We start from the raw sequence: 18,161 nt of genomic DNA on the forward strand, positions 1-18,161 counted from the left end.
CATGTCAGAAGCTGGCAGTGTTCTCGAAGTTCCTTGAGACACTGCGAGCCATTGCCTTGTTTATGAGTGGCTCGCCCACGCATAATCGGCAGGTCATCGGGGAGGCGTTGGCGGTAGTTCTGCAAAACTGTGATTGTGAGCACACTCGAACTCCCCAGCAACATCTCCAGTTCATATCCATGCAACTCAATCGAAGAGCTGATGAGACACGAGCCCTGACGCGTAGATGAATCTGTCGGAGTTCCAAGCATTATGATAACGCACAGCGAGGATGCAGAGGTGGGAACTTGAACAGTGGTGAGTTGCAAGAGCTTTGAGTCGCGGCAGTGGCACCTGCTTTTCGCGACGGTCCGCGATGTGAAGGCAACTCGGGAGAAGAGAAGAGAGCGCGAGCGGTCGCGGTTGCCTTGTTTTGCCCTACGACGGGAAGCTGATGATTGGTTCAAAATGAAGTGTTCGCCCCACAGGGGTCGAGCTGTCAACTTCCAAAGGTCCTTTCTCCAAGCTTCTTGCCCATCAGTGCCCAATTCCACCTTCTGGCTTTTGGGCGAGTGTCCATTCGCCACCATTTTCGTGCGAACACCAAAATCTGGATCAACTGCTGCGCCTTGGGCCGAATGGCGCTGCCGGTGTGGTCGTACGTAACGCTCTAAACTCTCTAAGTCTCAAGGCATTAACGCAAGCAGATCATACAAGGCACTCTCGCCAAAAACTCGCCTGTTCCTTGGGCTGGGCCTAATGGTGAACGCTGGCCTTGCTCTTCAATTTTCCGACGAGATTGAGGAATTTCTGAAAGTCAACCTACGGCAGAAGAAGAGCAGCGGCTCAGAGCCAGCTTGCCAACGATCTCCACTGTCGAAAGGCCGAAATGAGGGATCATTTCGAGTTGTCATTCGTCACTTCAACGGGACAGGCGCACGATTGGCACGGCACGCCGGACAGACTGCCAATGCAGACGGTGCCCCGCAAAGTGTCGGGGACCCTTGAGGCTCACTTTCAATGGCCGCGTGTCGTTATATATGTGTGCTCTGCGGTGCGAAAGTCAAACACGCCTGGAAGCTGCTGAAAGCGGTATTCACCAGATGGACACGGCGTGGCGAGGTCTGGTCATCGGGAACGTCAAGCAGCTTCATCAGGCAAGGGAAGAGGTCATGACTAGCTCCATTTCCATGGAGATGGTAGTTACCGCGTGGGATTTACTGCATGTCTCCTCCTACTTCACGCCACACTCCGAGTCGCATTCGCCCCTTGGCCAGAAATTTGCTTGTTGGGATCTTTGCAGGGGCGGCGCCCGCAAGGCTTTTCTCATTGTCTCGACCACGGTCGGTGGGTCGGGCAACCGTCCTTGAGGGCCGTGTGTTGTACGCATTGAGGTTTTCCTGCAGGGTCGAGTGGGCCATAGTGAACATCGCGGCTGAAGTTGCCGTGGCACGAGAACTGCCCTTCGACCTCAGCCGGTCTTGGACCCCGTTGCTGCCTGTGACTCTGACCGGGTAGGCTGTGGAGGCCGATTTCGCCGGCGAATGAGAACTGCTGCTTGGCTTCTGACAGTCTTGAAGTTAGTGGCGCACTTCGACGTGGAAGACGGTAGTCTGCAGAGGTTGACGTTTGCTGGCGAAGAAGCAAGTTGCCAAGGTCTGCCTTCTGCACTGCTGTATCGTGATTTGGCCGAGTCTCGATCGGTGTTGTGCGGCTTTGTGGGAGTCTCAAGGGCAGAGAATTACGCTCGGTGTGCGCTTTTGATTACGAGTATTCCCCGCGTACAGCAGCCAATGGAATGATTCCGTAATCAAGTCTCGGGATGGCGTGATTGAAGTCAGAATCCTGGGCGGACTTCAAGGCTCAAACCCTCCATGCATGGCCACACCTGGAGGCTTTGAGTGGGCCGTGCTAGAAGTTCGTCCTTGAGCAGGCTTCTGAGATTCGTCGAAGAAGCTACAATAATGTTGTGAACCGCCAGAGGTGTTCGATGATCCGATCCGCGCTCGCAAGGTGCCTTATGGTGTTTGACCGAGCTTGACCAGTTCACGAGATATCGACACCCGCTCAGAGCGGCACTATGCTCATGTAGCTGGCTGCTGCTTGCTCCCATCGGTGTCTCCTACCGGTATGCGTACCAAAGTGACTGGCAACTCGGGCTCAGCACTCGCTCCATTGCTCTTTCCCGTGGGGACCAACGTTGACGCAGCCCTCGTGCTTGCCATGCTGATAGCACTCATCACTCCTTCCCAGTTCTGTAGAACGCACGCGACTGCCTCTGCACCATCTCGGAGAGTCGCCAATTTGGACTCGAGCTCTGCCATCTGAGTTGCAAGGTTGCCACTGAGATCTCGTAATTGCTTGAGGTTTTCTAGCTCGGCTCTCTTCTGTATGATCCTTTGTTGTAGGGCATTGTTCGAGGAAGTGCTGCCTCCTAGACCGAATGTCGACTGTCTCGATGAGGGCAGAATCGATTGGCGAGATGCGTACGACATTTTGGTGAGCGCAGCTGATGCGCGTGAAGGTGCAAGATGCGCCGCGCCAACCACGACACTTCTGTGAGGCTTCGGACCTTCGCTTGCGGCACCTGAGCCTCAACAGATCCTCAACGGTATGGAATGATTATCAGTGACCACGACTCTTCATCAGGTCCGTTGATTTCGTGAATGGCCGCGGGGTAACGCGATAACCCCGGCGCGTCCGATGCCAAGGCCCTAGATCAGGCTTAGAAGTTTGTTTTGATCTGCCGATCTGTCGAACCTGATCACTCCAAGCCGACCCAGCAGCGAAGCGCTGACGACTGGGACAATAGAGACAACATCTTCTTCACCGGCCCGTCAAGGAAAAACAGCGAGACGCCATTGAGTTACACTGCAACATCACTGCTACACCGCACTTGCTGCCATGCGACTCGAACATGGCACGATTGAACGAGCCGCCACAAATCATAGAGAACCACGAAGCGATCAAGAGATCTCTTCTACGCAAGAACCGAGACCTGACTCGCGCGCATGCCGCTCAAATCATTCGAGTCCGAAACCTCGACGAGCAGCTACAAAAGCTTACTGTCGAAAATGCCGATCTGCGTCAGAGGCTGATCACTTGTGAGAGCGAACTAGACCGATATCGAAGGAGTGATCTAGCGAGCACCGAGATCTTGGTACTGAGAGATGGGCTGCAACAAAAGCTGGCTGAGATAAATTCACTGGTTGCACAATTCGGCGACATACCACAAAAAATTCGCAAACGAGAACGATCAGAACGGAGGCAAAGTCGTCTCAAAAATTTTGTCAGCAGTCCAACGAAAGATATATGGCAGGCTCAAGTTCAGAATCCACCAAGTCTGCGAGACGCAGAACAACGTCTAGCACGCCTCGATGAGCATCGCTTTGTCAACCGGTTCTCGATTGGAGTGGAAGATGCTCAACCAGAGAATGAGTATTATGAAAGCGCTTCAATGAGTCTGTCGCCCAAGGAATCCGCGCCCATCGAGGTATCAATAGAGTCAACTCTCGAATCAGTGCAGGACATGACTGCTCCGCCTCCTGAGATCAATTCGGATTCAATGCTTCAGAATATCGAACGACGTCGGAAGCGAAGGACTAGCAGTTTGGTTGCAGACCTGGAAACGCCTCAGAACCTGGCAGATGGCACTGACAAGCTCGAGTCAGAATCCGATACACAGCTTTCTAGGAGAACCGTGAAGCGGAAGCTTGACGCAGATGTTCTCGAACCTGGGGCAGAGGACAACAAAACAGCTGAAGAATTCGTCTTTCAGCGAAAGCCAGTCCTGAAGCCCATCGTCACTTCGAGGAAGAGTAACAGGTTCACGCGACCACAAGACCGACAAGTGCCAAGCGTCGTATCCGGACAAGCATCCTCACCGTCGAAGGAACGACTGGCACTTGCTCCGAAGAGCACAAACTCCCCAACGAAGCAGACCGTAGATTCGAAACTCACAGCAAAGCCGAACAATAACGATCTGATTAAGGTGCAAAAATCTGCACAACGCAGTGATCCGAAACGTTCCAGACCAGAAGCGGCAGATGAGCGACAGAGCAAGAGGCCACAGTCCACCGGCCGTCTAGAGGCCAAGAGATCTGAGCCTGCTCTGCCACCATCTGTTGACATCAAGATTGAGCCGACGGAGGATGTTGACATGGCGCCAAAAACGCCATTTCTTACTGACGACATGTTCTCGCCGCAGCCATCGGAGCCTTCGCAACCAGGTCGACGAGTGAAGCAAGAAGCTATTGTCCAGAATGGCTTAGAGGAGGTTTTAAGCGGCAGTCTCGGTCGAGCGTCTCGCCGTGCGAAGTCGGCTGTTTCTTATGCTGAGCCCAATCTGAGAGACAAAATGCGCCGTCCTGGAAAAGAACTCGTTGGTGCAGTCGAGGGCTACGAAAGAAAGGCCAGGGAGGGCAGTCTTGGGGCGCAAGCGGGTCATGAAAGAAGCAACAGCACTACTGCGTTATCAGAAGAGCCTCGTAGCCCTCTACATGAGAAGCAGGCACCGATAGCGAAGCGCGCGAAAGGCAAGCTTGACATCCAGAGCTGGGCCGCTGGTGATCAACCGGAGGCTTCCATCGAAGCCCAGCAATCACTTCTTGTGGGTCCTGGAGCTCCTGAAGCCGAGCCTGGTTCAACTGGTCTGAGCATCTTCGACCACCCGACATCGTCACCAGCGGAATCAAGGACTTCTGGGTATCCAGGGACTGACGGAGGTCGAACGACACCGGCATCCGAAGACATCATTGACGTGGCGAAGCCTTCGAGTAGGCTGAGCACCTCAAGAGGCTCGAAAGATCAGTCCGTCCGCCAGCCAGTCGGTGTTCCACCAAGACCAACTTCTGCACGGCTTTCTTTCTCAAACACTCGTCCGTCTGCAATTATTGCCAATCAAACAAAGTCCATCCAGAATAGTCGGACCGCATCGACGACCTTACGACGTAGCTCGTCGGCATCCGGTATCAGACCTCGACGACGAGAATCAGCAGACAGTATCCTGAGCCTTAACACAAGCGGAAGCATCAGCGATGTTGAAGATGCTAGTGATAACGAGACTGGAAATGTCAGTCTGGCCGCCGAAAATGTACAGACTGGATCAATGCGGGCAACGCGGCGAAAGAGCATGGTTGTTTAGGGGACTCGCCATTCAGACGTCGTCGATTCTGATGATAATGATCATGCTGGCGATGCGGACTATGAGCCAACAGCGGTTCTTCCAGACCCGGCCAGTACTCAGACGGCAGAGGCCGCACCGTGTGCCAAAGTGTCCCGACGGAAAAGCATGCGTTTCTGGCAGACATCGTTCCCAAATCAGTCGTATTGCAGAAGATCATCGGACCTGAATGGATACATTGCGGTTAGTCCGCCACCACAAAGCTACGCAGTAGCTTCTGGTATTACACCGCGTGAGGGGTTGATGTATCACCATGACCAGCTGCATCAGTCAGCCACCACTGAGCGGTCTCCTGCCCCACGGCGCGACCAAGCACAAACGCCTCCTCGACAAGCCATACACAACAGAATCTCTGAGCTGAGCCATACTCCGTCACGAAGATCTCGCTGGTCGCAAGAGCTGCAAGCAGCAACCCGAGACCGAGACCGCCAACCAACTACCTACGGTCTTCGCGAGCAACCACGGAAGACACCCAAGAAATCCCAACCTGGGACCAAGGAGTACGTGATCGTTCCGAAGCCCCAAGTCTCGACGGCGCCAGCCAACACCACCCAGCCCCGAACACGTCTACGGGAGATCAGATCAGCTCCCGTCCAGCTCCAGCCTGATGGTAGGAGTGTCGACGTCGAACTGAGGAAAAGAGGCAGACCAAAGAAAAATACAGCGCTTAGCCTACAGCAGAAAATCGAGATGATGGGCAAGAGTGGCACAGCGTGTGGCAGCAGTGAACATGAGCACGAAAATGGATCTGATACGAGCGACGGCCTGCGCAGGAGATCTAGTGATGTGATTGAGGTGTATATTCCCAGATGACCGGGTAGGTGGACAGGTGGATAGAAGCGAGGAGGACGAGAACGGGGCAACAGATGATAGTGAGGAAGGCGCAAGGGCAAAGATTAGCCGGTAATGGACGACTTCATGAATCTTTTCGACAATTTTCTCTTTTGGGAGGCAGGGAGAGAGTGAAGGGACGACCGCAACTTGCCTTTCCGTTTTTGTGGGATCTAGAATTGGCTGTACTGTAGCGTTCCTAGCGGAAAACTCGAGGATTGAACTCGAGGTCAATGACTTCAATATGCCTCCATCAACTCGTCATCATCTCGTTCGTAGTCTGCATGCTCACGCCTTCCCACCGCCCTCCTCGTCCTTCTGCGCCTTGCCATACCTCGGCATCCTTTCATACGCGTTGGGACTCGGCCTTTTCTTCCCACTACCATGTCCATGGCCATGACCATCTCCGCAGTCATCCCCATGCTCGTGCTTATGCCCTTTTCTTCTGCTCTTGCGGCCCCTCGCTCCACCAACCATCCTCGGCCCATCACCAGGACTATCACTCCCGCTCGCATCGGAGTCACTATCACTCGAATCCTCCTCGCTACTAGACTCACCCACCGCCCGTGCCTTATGGTATATACAGCACACCTTGCTACTCTTCCTCCCCAACCCCTCGTTATCGACCACATCTTCTGCCCATCTTATCCCCGTTCTAATAGTACCCTGACCCTGCTCATGCGGTTGTTGACCTCGCCTACGTCGTCGAAGAGTATCGTGTGCGCCGCGCAGACGCAGAACGAGGGGTGGGCCTTCACTCGGCGAAGTGCTGCGCGGAGAGGTAGGCGTAGAGGTGATTGTCTGTGTGGCGGAGCCTGTCGTAGGCGTTGCGGTGCCGGACCCACGGTCGGAGGAGTGTTGTTGTTGGCGGGTGGCTATGGAGGGGCCCGGTTGGCGGCGGATGATTGAGGGTGGTGGAGGATTTGTTGCCATGTTCGTTGGTTTGTCGAGGCACAGGGTCTCTTCGAGGGTTTGTCACGGGTTGTCGCAAAAGGTGGAAGAGAGACCTTGCTTCGTGTATTGCGAATCTCAACGTGAAGAGTCGCGTGTTGGTAGTGGAGGGAGTTTCGCTCTTCCGGGCGGGAGAGGAGGGGAGAATAGCCCTTTGAGTGTTCTATTCCTGGGACCGAAGCGCCTATTGTTTCTAGATGGCAAATACACTGATCTCAGGTCAGTGCAGAGTCGAGGATGTGGTCCAAAGAGGAGTAGAAGCGCACTCAGAATCGTAGGAGAACAATGCGACGAGGCAAACACAAACGTCACTGCCGAGAGTTGGAGTCGCTGACAAAAGCGTGGTTGCCTCGTCTCCAGCGGCATGGTTTCACAGTGTGAGGTACTACAGTCTCTACTAACAACAAGCATAATTTGTACTTTGCGATACAATCGAGAGGCACTCAAGCCTATGGTAAGATCGATCGACTTTTGCCCTTGAGTCTTCGTGATTGTTCTATCATGCAACGCATGATCGCCTGCCTGTTGCTACTTCATATCTCCTCGTGCTCAAAGGCGCCTCCAGCTGCTTCTGCCTCAAAGGACTTTGCCAGTGGTCTGCCTGTCAATTCGAGCAGCCAACGAGTCCGCACCAGCAGCAAGTCCTGCGCTAAGTCTACGTGCGCCCTCTGTGATCCTGTCGCTTTTGTTGGTATCATTGGTAAGAAAAGAACAGGGCCGTGCCGCTTGCGTCACTGCTGGTCTCGAGATTGTGCATCCGCTGCATGCACAAGGTCGTATCTCGGAGGCCTTGCCGTGTCGAAGTCGCATGCTGCGTTGCCCGAAGCCGTTCAAGCTTTGTAGAACAACCACGCATCGTCGAGACTGTCGTTGCCTTCGTCGCCCTCCATGGCAAAATGCTCGACTCGAGTCGCATCGGCAGTACGATGATCAAATGCTTGTTTTGGCATTTCGCCACGAAACTCTTGGTCTAGTCACAGCTCATCCTCATCGAGCTCACTCGGCTTGATGAGGCCTCCGACCTTGATATTGCGCTCGCGCTCGGTCGCAGCCAGGGCAGCCTTTTCTTGCTCACGGTCATCAGCATAGAGGTCTGCGTTGTCGCCAGCGAACTCTTTGAGTGAAATGAGGAAGTCTCGGATGTGGGTCTTGAATTTGTTGGGGTCGTCCGTGAGTTGGAAGAGCCCGTTAACGAAGTGTGTGATTTGAGCTTCTTTCAGATTCGAGAAGGCGTTCTGAAGAAGATTGGCAGTGAACTGGCTGACATAGTCCTTGTTACTGGTGCCAGGAGCGACAGATGAATCGGAGTACAGAGGCTGAGCGATCTTGCCGCTCTCTACCAGCTGGAACATTCTCGCAAGCAGCATGCATTGGGTCTTGAAGCCAGCCTTGTGGTCCGAGTCGGTCAAGACGTAAAAAACGTCCTGGAGGATGGGAATGTAGAATTGCTGGAAGAACATGCCGGAAATTTGCGGATCGGTCGTATCGGCCATGTTGTTGACCAATTCCAGACACATCGCAAGACCGGTGTTCTCGACTTCGCGGTTGTCGTGTTTCGAGGCCCACATACAAGAGTCAATAACAAACTTGAACTGTCGGCCATCGAGCTTAAGTAGAGCATTGAAGCAGTAAAGATTGATGGCTTGTAATAGCTTGAAGAACTCGACGCGGAACTCTGGATACTCGTGGAAGTCCTTGTTGATCATGTCGAGGGTGCATTCGAAGACGGCGTCCATGATCGGGGAGATCTTGTCGTCCATGAGGCTCTGTCAATTGTTAGCACCATTTCTGTGAAAAGAGAAGCAGCTGACCATGTGGCGGGATCTGCCTGGGGTCCAACGTACATGAAGCTTGTGGATGATGGTAGTTGTTACACTTAGCACCTCAGCATCGCGAGCGTCTGGCACATTGCGCTGATAGTCAAGGAGAATGGCATCGAGTAGTGGCGGAACCATGCTGTCGTTGACCATCTGTAGATCATCCGCCTTCTGTACGTAAATGTCGACGAGCTTGAGAATTTCTTTCTTGATCGTCTTCAAGCCTCGAACTTTTGGAGTCTTGGTTGCGATATTGCCTAGATTTGTTAGCGTTATGCCACTAGCTGCACGACGATGTCCTTACCTTGTGACGAAACAGCATCCGAGATGAGCTGAGATGATGCCCGGTACATGTTGAGCATGTCGTGGTAGATACGACCGATCTGGGTGTAGAAGTAGCTGCCGATCGAAGTGCAGGCCGCAACGTTGGTCTTCATGATATTGCCAATGACTTTGATAGTATCGGCGTCTTGCAGAATCGACGGATCTGAATTAGCTTGTTGAATGACACTGTCCCATGCTTGGTTGGGCAGTGACATGAGATTTTCGATAAGACGATCTTGTACGCCCTTCTGGCCTTGAGCAGAGATCATATATCCGCAAGCTTCGTAGAAGGTGTGTGCTTGCTGTGGTGACAAGTCCATGGTGATCTTGCGCATATTACGTACAATCTCGTCGATGAATGGCTCTGTTTCTCCAGGTTGAAGTGCAACAAAATGGCGCTTGCACTTGTTGGCGATTTTGATGAATGTGTCACAAGCCATGTCTTGCACGCCCTCGTGAGTCTCGTGCATGAACTCGAAAAGCTTGTTAACGACAGTCTTCAGGAACTTCCAGTGAGCTTTCAGGAAGCGAGGATACTGGCCGACAATATACATGATGTTGCTAGCGACGACAGCCTTGTTGTCTTTGCCTCGCTTCATCTCAGTCAGCCCAAGAAGGTCCTTGATCACGGTGACCAAGAATCGCTTCTCAGTCTCTTCATTCATCGCGCCTGATATTGAGCCAATGGCCCAGCAGAGGGTGTTGCAGTTGTTCCACGACCACTCGGAACCATCAACCTGTTTCTGTAGCTTGTCGGACATGATGTGCTCGGTATCGACAACATCGAGATGAGTCAGGTACACCAAACATTCACGCGTGGTCTTGTACAGCTGGATGGTATCGCTCTCTTTGACGAACTCGCGCACAATCTCGCCTTCGTCGTTTTCGACGATGAGAACCTCTTCGGGCCGCACCATCTTCTCAACCATGACTTGGCGAAGATTTGATAAGATTGTTGAATACTTGTGCTTTCTAAGCGGGTAGTTGGCTAGAGCACTGGGATGGGTAGCACCGCCGTTGGCCATACCACCAACGCCCATATTGACGAGAGGATTAAGCTCGCTCATTGGTAGCTGTTGCATCTCTTCGTACAGCTCCTGCACAAGCTTGGTCCAGTACTCCAGGCAGATCTTGAAGATCTCTCGATCATCGATCAAGCTGATCTTGATGAGGTAGAAGTGGCCATGGAGCAGGTAATCGGTGTTAGGGAGACGCTCGATGGTCTGCAGGTGTGCTGAGAAGTAGTTGCACAAGAACAGCGCGAGATTGAGGATGTATTCTTGATCTCGTGCGCCACTCTTGCCATAGATCTCGCGTAAATTGGTCTCGACCGGTAGAGTCCGTGCGACAACGGTCAGAGTCTCGGTGAACATCTGTGTCAGCTTCTCGTCGTACTGAAATTGCTGGCTCATCTGAAGACCTCCAATCTCGGTCAAGCATTTGAGAGCGATATTTCGAAAGTGCTCGACCTCAAGGAATCTGCTGACTAAAGTGTCAATGAGCTTGGTCTCGAAGATGAAGCCGAGCGGGATCCAGTTGAGGAATCTTAGAAGTGTCTCGAGAGTGGCCTTGACAAGCGGTATGCTGTTAGCAGTTGTGAGGACTTCATTGCAGAGCTGGAAGATAGAAGAGAACTCGTTGCACATGGTGGTCTTGAGGTTCTTCGCTTTTGTCGATGTCATCTGATCCTGTGAGAAATCGAAGACTTCTTCCGACAGCAGTCGCAAGATAGCCATGTTGTTCTCGCAGACCGACAGACTTGAGTGGCAAGATGAGATGATCTCGTTGATGAAGGTCGGCCAGTTGTGCGGCCACTCTTGCTTGAGGATTGTGACGAGCGTCAGGTCGAGCTTGTTGACGAACATCTTGTTGGCCTTGAGAGACTCTTCCGACGCCGAAGACTCCAGGATTTGGTTCACGACGAAGTTCCGAATGCCCAAACACTGGTCTCGCGGCAGGACCTTCCATCTCGTATTGACCACATCATCCAAGACCTGTAGACCCAGATACTTCGTAGGAGCATACTGAGCTTCTTGTAGAATCTTATCCACCATCAGCCAGGCGTCCGGGTTGGACTTGAACTCATTGAGCTTCTGTTGGGCCTGCTTCTGACCTTCGCCCTTGCCTTCTTGGAAGGCCTTGACGGTGGCGTCAAGCTCGGCGACGGTAACAGACATGGTGAGGAGGATGTAGGGGCGACGTTCGCTCTAGGAGCGCTGGCGAAATGGGTGTGTCCGCCCAGACAAGGCTGTTGTTTGACCGGTACTGTGGGCGAATTGATTGATCGCTAATGATGCTGGCGGGGCACACCGGTGGATCTGCGATTGACCTGCTCGCAGTCGGCAGTCGATACGATGGTCGTGCGGCGGAGTTGCAACAGTTAGCAAGCAATCCGGTCGAATGCGGTGGGAGCGTTGAGTATGGGCGGCGGACAGAGTGGAAAGTGGTGGTGTGAAAGAGATTGGGGCAATTCAAATGTAGGCGGAGTTTACTTAGGGCAGTGATGCCTTGCACGCGCCAGGCCAGGCGGCAACTCGGTAATGCCTGCTATCTCCGTGACTGCAAAAAGACTCGGAACATGGTAAGCAAGCAGAGGCCCTGAGTCTTAAATCCAGGAAACCCTTGGAATGAATGGGTAAGAGGCGTCTTTCATCCGCTGGCGTGTCCAATAGCTATCTACTGAGTCGGAGCAAACATGATAGACAATGCAATTCAATTGTGAAAAGAGTTAGAATTGGTATCTTGATATGTACGATCTAAGCAGAGGCACAAACTGTTGGCCGTCTCTCGAGAATGATTGATCCTTCGCATCAATGTTTTGATATGATATTCATTTGGTGCCGACACCCTTGACGCGCGGCGCCTCTTCTTTCACGTCCTGTCGCTCCTCAGACTCGCGCTTGTATTGCTGGAAGGCCTCGTCAATATCCTCCCTGGATTGAATCGCACCGCCGTTCTTCTCTGTAATTAGATCCTTCAGCCACTTGTTCTCCATCTCGAGCTGGTCTAGTCGTGCTTGGAGCTTCGAGTTCTGGTCGTTGACCTCCTTGACACTCTTCTCCAACGCCTGCTCTCGCTGCTTCTTCTTGACTCGGAATCTGGCGCTGGCGGCGGTGTTCCTTCGTCGCTTATCTTCCTCAGCTGCTACTCGAGAGCTGTCCTCTGGACTGACGACGCTACGTGTGTCTGCGGATGACGACTTGACTCCGGAGCCGGACTGAGGTGCCGGAGTTGGACGGGCTGTGTTTGGCGCGGGCGTGAACTGTGGTGGGCTAGGCTGTATGGGAGTATTGAAGTTGGGGTAGTACTGAGGAGTGTCGGCAGGCGATGTATGGACAGGGACCGAGCCAAATTGAGGATCTGCACCAAGTAGATCAGAGTATTTGATCTCCCTTGTTCACCGTTGATATTGTAGTTGAAGCTATCGTCGGGCATGTTCATATCGAGCGACGTAAAGTCGGTGTTGGTGAACATAGCAAGATCGTTGTCGTCGAACTCGACGGTGGGGAACGTCTCGTCTTGCGGCGACAGGTGGTTGAGATTGCTCATAAAATCACTGAGATTTGGCCCAGTGCGACCGCGGTAGGCCGACATGACCCTGGAGAGGGATGGACTCTGCTGAGCTGTGTGCTCAGATCAGAGTCGCACTGTATCCTGGTGTACGGTTTCGAGGTCTGGTTGTGGTTTGGTAGGCGCAGATTTTGTATTGGCGGGGTGGGCGTAGAGTCTCAAGCTGATTTCCAATCAGAACGTGGGGCGCGACAATCCCGGTCTCGGCGACAAAGTCCAGCTGTCACAAAGAACTCGAGGATGAAGTCGACGGCCGGGCGACAATGAGTTGCGACGAGGCGCGCGGCAAACGCAGCTGTCGATACTTCAGAACTGATCTGAAGACAATGTGAGTGAAGAGTAAGGAACTGAAAAGGTGAGTGGTGGGTGAAGAATGGCGCAAGAAGGGCCAGCATCGAGCTAGTTTTTCCTGGCCAGGGTGTGCGAGCGACGCCCGTCAGTCCCACGAACAGAGCGAGTGGGGTGCAGCCTTTGCTGCAAGATGAGCTCTTTCTGCTCTTTCCCTCACTGTCCAAGCCTGACGTCTCCCACACTGTTTCAGCCAACCACTTTCCCTGCTCACTCCACGATCACGCCTTCGTCGACTAGCAACGCCCTTTCAGCACATGTCAACTATTGACATTTCTATTCACATAACCATTTCAGTGTTGTCTACAATTGACCAGCAAACGCGCTGAAGGAAGGGCTTTCCAATGATTCAGACTTCGGCCAGCAGCTCCGAAAATGTGCGGCCAGCAGCTCGATCGTCAGCTATTCTAATCATGATGTCTGCGCGAAAGGAAATAGGACTCAAAAGACGTCCGTCGATTCGGAGGGACTGACGCCCATACAGCATGCAGATCTCCTGGTTGGCTCGGTGTTCAGCGCCCGCGATTTTGTTCATCCACCTTGACTTCCTCATTCGTTCAGTCTAACCACCGTCATGATTTTCGCCTCCCCACTTCGCAGTGTGGTGGATGTGGCTTCTTTCCGCCCATTATCGGCGCCCGGGCCGAGGCAACTTCGGACGCAGGGCTCGTGTGTATCCTGGGCGGCCCCTGGAATGCCAGCCTTTGTCCGGATGCGGTAGCTCTTTCCCGACTTCTTGTCTTCGTATAGTCATCAGTTATCAGATATCATCACGCAGCACGGTCGAGGTCCTGGGCAACAGTGAGCATTCGTCAAAAGCCCAGCAGCTACCTCAGGTCGTGGTTGAGAGTCTACTGCTACCGGCGCCGGCGTTGTCGGGCCTACGCTACTCCCACGAACGGCGTGTCGAGTCTTTGTGCTCGTAACAATGCCCACAATTCGCACAGATGTCAAGACAGAACAAAGACCCTCGACAACAATACTAAGCTATGTCGATGGTAGGTCAGGAACAATACCAAGAGCTTGAACAGCGCAGCCTGGCGGCCCGTCGCGAGCGTCGGCTCGTCAAGGGGCTCAATGCGATCCTTCAAATAGGTAGGTCACTAGTTTCAACCTCGATACGCCTGATACGAGGCATACACCGCAATCGCAGCAATGAAGACCATCCTCCTCTTCTACTGCGCCCTCCCGGCTGCATTCGCCCTCACCATACAAACCCCAGAAGCCGGCGCGTCACCCGCAGACCTGCCCTTCAACGCGGAGCAGTCACCCAACCCCGCAGACATCGTCAAACGATGGCTCAAAGTAGACAGTGTCCAACAACTAAACTGCCTAAACAACGGCGTCGGACAATACGACAAGCTCTACGATTGCGGCGGCAATGAGGCTCCCACGAACAATCGTGGGGCGGCCACGATCTGACCCCGGAAATATGTCGCAACAGCTGCTTCTGCTTTCGAGGCAATGTCGTTTGCCGCGTGTGGGGTAAATGTAATGCGAAAACCGTGAGTGCTTTCATCACAGCCAGCCCCTTCCTCTCATTCTCAGCATCACAATATTGAGAGCTGATACTGACTATGGTTTGGCCAACAGATGACGCAAATCTGCAGATGCAAGACACGCGCGGATGAAGATGGACGCTGCGACGACCCTGGCGTGCCCTGCAGATGCAAGATCAAGGGATCCTTTCCGATTGAGCAGCAGCTGCAGTGTTCACTGATGCGCCGACTATACGATAGTCTGGGTGGCGGGGCTCAGTCTGGGGGGGTTCTGGGGCCCGGGCAGACGCTTATGCCGCGGCCTTATACACCCGTTGTGATTACATGATAGTGTTTTGGGTCCGGCTGTGGGCTTTGGGGGGCGTAGGAGGAGTCTGTGGTTTGGTGGACATGTTTCTCGGAGTTTTGATGTTGCTTGGATGCAAGTGTAGATGGGAACGTATCTTGGCGTGAACGCTTCCCATCAGACGAAGGATTTATGCTGGTGGTGCTCTCATCTACTGCATGAGGAGTTGTCATGCTGGTCATTCAAGCTACATATGCATACCCCACGGGTTTCCAGTCACTGCGGTATGGCCATAGAAGTGAATGAACAGGCACCGACCTGTGCTGACTTACGGACCCAACAGTCAATGGCTCCTGGCCGAGCCAGTGCAGTGATCGGTTCCGCTGGTGTCGAAGTCTTCTTCTCGTTGCAGGATTATAAGTAGCCCTACCTTCGACTTTCTTCTCGTCTCTCTTCCCCAAGCCGAATCTTCCATTTGCCATGCCTTGGAGCACCTGCTGCTACCTGGCGGCGCGAGAATCTTCGGTCAACTACGAAGAATCGTCATAAGAACGACACCATCGTGGGCATCACTCTCATCGCCCTTGCTAGGCTGGGATCGGACTTTTACAGTGCTCTTCACGGGGATACTTGTTCCTTGATATCTCCTACTTCGTGTTAGAGAAGTAGGCACCGAGGCTGTGGTTTGACGAAAGATGTGAAGGGCAGATGTGTGACGGACGAAGGCGTGAGGTACAAGGGAGGCCATTCGGGTGCATAAAATGAGCGTTTCCAGCAGTTTACGGTGGATTCCTAAGCATTCGGGTGAGGGAGGGCTCTGAGTAACAGAATGGTCTTGCAGTTCGGGCCAGCATGTTTGAGGTGAGCCTCACTTGAGCACCAAGTCGCAGGAACAGTCCATCAACTGTCAGCTCGCCAGGGAGGGTGCTGAGAGAGTTCGTGGCGCTTCCGTTAGCGCTGAGGAGAACGCTCATGTCCTGGCCGAATAGCTTGGACTGGGCCGTAAGGGACGAAGACATTAGCGAGAGATGCGTGAGAAAGAGCACTAGGCACCTTGTGACAGAGGATACGCAGCGCAGCTGCCGCGATTGAGCAACAACACTCGATCATTCCTTACTACCTAGTAGCCGTTCCCTGCAGACCACGCAAGCATGCCCACCCCAATCGGATTCAGAACCCACCACATCGCCCAGACGCCTGGTAAGCCACAATAGTCAAAATGGCCCATACCGCCACGCCGACCACGGATGAGAGCCATCTGGCTTTCGACTATCGGCCAGCGTAGAGCGTGACGCTCAGACTCATCAGCAGTATTGTATTGGCGAGAAGCGGTGGTAGCCATGGACCTGGATATGGTATTGACCCAATCCACATAAGCAATGCGATGACGAACAGCGTGCTCCAGATCTTTTCCTGCATCCAGTAGCGTGTGAACTTGAATGCCCTCCACTTATATCGGAACTTCGCCGCACGCGTGGAGGTAGCGAGATGGTCGAGGAGGTGGTTGTAAGTGATTTTACTATCGACAAGTAAGTTCTTGAGCTTGGTATTGCTGGCGCTTTCCATTTGGTCCGGCGATATATGTGGTGTCATGGCGGATGCTAGATCGAGCGTCGCACGTTTAAGACCGAGTTGTCGTCTTGACGAGTCCAGGCTGGAATGTAGGAAAGCGTCGAGATACGTCGCGTACATGCCAGTGCTCCAGATGACGAGTGAGATCAGCAGGCTGAAGAGCAGCATGAAGGAGAAGCCCCACTTGTACTGTACGACGGTCTGCTGGCAGTGACCCAGACTTTCGATCTCGCCCGAAGTGTACGTCCTATCATCGTAGGTTACCAGTGGGTTGTAGGTGTCGCCGAAGGTGTAGTTGTTGGTCTGGGGATTCTTCCAGAAGAAGCCGGAGCCGTATTGCGCGAAATCATAGGCACTCCACTCGCCTTCTGTTGAGTACTGATAGGAGTCTGATGCTTTCTCGCTGGACGAGTAATACGCAGATATGTTTAGGACTGGACTCTGAAGCTGGATGCTGTCGCCGTCTGTGGTGTTGAACGTGGAAGAAGTCTGATCAAGACCCAGAAACCCACTGGTATTGGTATAGACTGCAACATTCCAGAGTTGCCTGCATTGTGGAGTCATGTAGTCCAACTGAAGATTCGGGGCGACAGTGTACTCACGGCTATCGTAGTCGTAAAGCAGAGAGCTCACATTGCTCGAACAGTCTCCCCAGAACTCGCTGCTTCCATAACTCGAAGAGGCGTGCGGAACTGTGATGGCATAATCGTTATGAAACGCTCCACCGAGGCGTGCTCCGTCGTGGATTATGTAGCGCACCTCATCAAATTCGTCCCATGGTACTAGCGGGCCGGAGTCGACCTCGATATACGCCTCCACATTGGCACTGTACCCACTCATCGCCGAAACAAAGGTAGGAAAGAGCAGTATGTAGGCTGTGGCTATCGCAAACCATACCATACTAGCAATTGAGCGCGCATCGCGGTTCCCCGAGACCCCTTTCACGAGTTTCATGAGGCCTGTCATGCTGTGATCCTGTATGGTAAGGGCCTCGAAGGTCGTGATGGGAACGCTGTGATGCTCCATATGTCGTATGAGTGACTTGGTGCACACCATGTACGCAATGTAGCCAAGAAGTAGTTGACCTCCACGTCCTACCAGGAGATCGAACAAGAAATCGATAAGCTTAGCATTTGCGAAGGAAAGTCGTCCGAAGCCAACATCGATCTGAAAGAGACTCGCTGTATGCCAGGGGTCGTAAGAGCCAAGTCCAACATAGAAGCTTCCATCGGGTCTGCACACATCATCGGTTTGGAACAGGATTCCGGGAAATGTGATCACGATCGTCGCAAGTATGAGCCAGAGGATGAATGTTGGCGGTAGGATGAGACTCGCGAACAGCCCAGCCCATTTCTTCCACTTGACTGTGCGCAGCTCAGCTAGGGTGTCTTGCCAGAATCGTTTCGCACGTGGGCGCTGCTGGTCATACCAAACCACAGGAGAAGTTGTCGTCCATGGCTTCAGCTCGATGGCCTTGTAAGGCTGATCATCCACGCTCTCCGCTCTTGGCAAACGCGAGGTATGTGATGGTTTCCCTGTATTCAGAAGCACTCTCTGCTGATTTATATAAGGATCTGTGACTTCGTCGCCGGAGAGTGCTTCGTACATCCTACATAGGTTGAGGACATTCGCAGCGTCTCAATATCGTCCGAGAAAGCATCACGAAGGAAAGGCATATCTGCAGGATGAGGAGGTCGAGATCAATCTGGGGCGGTCGCGGATGCGAGCTTGCTAGCAGTGCTAGCAGGGGGGTTTGACGGGTTCGCGACAAGATTGGGGCCAAAATTAAGCGACCAGAGGGA

The 18,161-nt window shown here is 53.2% G+C and overlaps 7 protein-coding genes across 7 annotated transcripts; 2 read left to right on the forward strand and 5 right to left on the reverse strand.

The window, feature by feature from the left end:
* Window positions 1-2,063: 2,063 nt before the first annotated feature.
* Window positions 2,064-2,474, reverse strand: AB675_6974 (DASH complex subunit DAD2; the record flags this gene model as incomplete). The annotated part of the gene is made up of 1 exon (XM_018147304.1): window positions 2,064-2,474. The coding sequence occupies one exon, from the start codon at window positions 2,472-2,474 to the stop codon at window positions 2,064-2,066; it is 411 nt and encodes a 136-aa protein (XP_018003493.1).
* Window positions 2,475-2,896: 422 nt separating this feature from the next.
* AB675_6975 (Shugoshin) lies at window positions 2,897-5,974 on the forward strand (the record flags this gene model as incomplete). The annotated part of the gene is made up of 2 exons (XM_018147305.1): window positions 2,897-5,071; window positions 5,123-5,974. The coding sequence occupies 2 exons, from the start codon at window positions 2,897-2,899 to the stop codon at window positions 5,972-5,974; spliced, it is 3,027 nt and encodes a 1,008-aa protein (XP_018003133.1).
* Window positions 5,975-6,280: 306 nt separating this feature from the next.
* On the reverse strand, window positions 6,281-6,925 carry AB675_6976 (Type 1 phosphatases regulator YPI1; the record flags this gene model as incomplete). Its single annotated transcript, XM_018147306.1, has 1 exon — window positions 6,281-6,925. One exon carries the CDS (start codon window positions 6,923-6,925, stop codon window positions 6,281-6,283), a length of 645 nt encoding a protein of 214 aa, XP_018003230.1.
* A 992-nt stretch (window positions 6,926-7,917) lies between these two features.
* Window positions 7,918-11,261, reverse strand: AB675_6977 (Exportin-1; the record flags this gene model as incomplete). The annotated part of the gene is made up of 3 exons (XM_018147307.1): window positions 7,918-8,709; window positions 8,788-9,017; window positions 9,065-11,261. 3 exons carry the CDS (start codon window positions 11,259-11,261, stop codon window positions 7,918-7,920), a joined length of 3,219 nt encoding a protein of 1,072 aa, XP_018003394.1.
* Window positions 11,262-11,914: 653 nt separating this feature from the next.
* On the reverse strand, window positions 11,915-12,678 carry AB675_6978 (Regulatory protein cys-3; the record flags this gene model as incomplete). Its single annotated transcript, XM_018147308.1, has 2 exons — window positions 11,915-12,444; window positions 12,486-12,678. 2 exons carry the CDS (start codon window positions 12,676-12,678, stop codon window positions 11,915-11,917), a joined length of 723 nt encoding a protein of 240 aa, XP_018003266.1.
* A 1,313-nt stretch (window positions 12,679-13,991) lies between these two features.
* On the forward strand, window positions 13,992-14,424 carry AB675_6979 (uncharacterized protein; the record flags this gene model as incomplete). The annotated part of the gene is made up of 2 exons (XM_018147309.1): window positions 13,992-14,097; window positions 14,156-14,424. 2 exons carry the CDS (start codon window positions 13,992-13,994, stop codon window positions 14,422-14,424), a joined length of 375 nt encoding a protein of 124 aa, XP_018003210.1.
* Window positions 14,425-16,056: 1,632 nt separating this feature from the next.
* AB675_6980 (uncharacterized protein) lies at window positions 16,057-17,967 on the reverse strand (the record flags this gene model as incomplete). Its single annotated transcript, XM_018147311.1, has 1 exon — window positions 16,057-17,967. The coding sequence occupies one exon, from the start codon at window positions 17,965-17,967 to the stop codon at window positions 16,057-16,059; it is 1,911 nt and encodes a 636-aa protein (XP_018003439.1).
* Between the last annotated feature and the right edge of the window lie 194 nt (window positions 17,968-18,161).

Source organism: Cyphellophora attinorum, assembly GCF_001299255.1.
Source record: "Cyphellophora attinorum strain CBS 131958 chromosome Unknown Contig5, whole genome shotgun sequence".
Taxonomy (NCBI): domain Eukaryota; kingdom Fungi; phylum Ascomycota; class Eurotiomycetes; order Chaetothyriales; family Cyphellophoraceae; genus Cyphellophora; species Cyphellophora attinorum.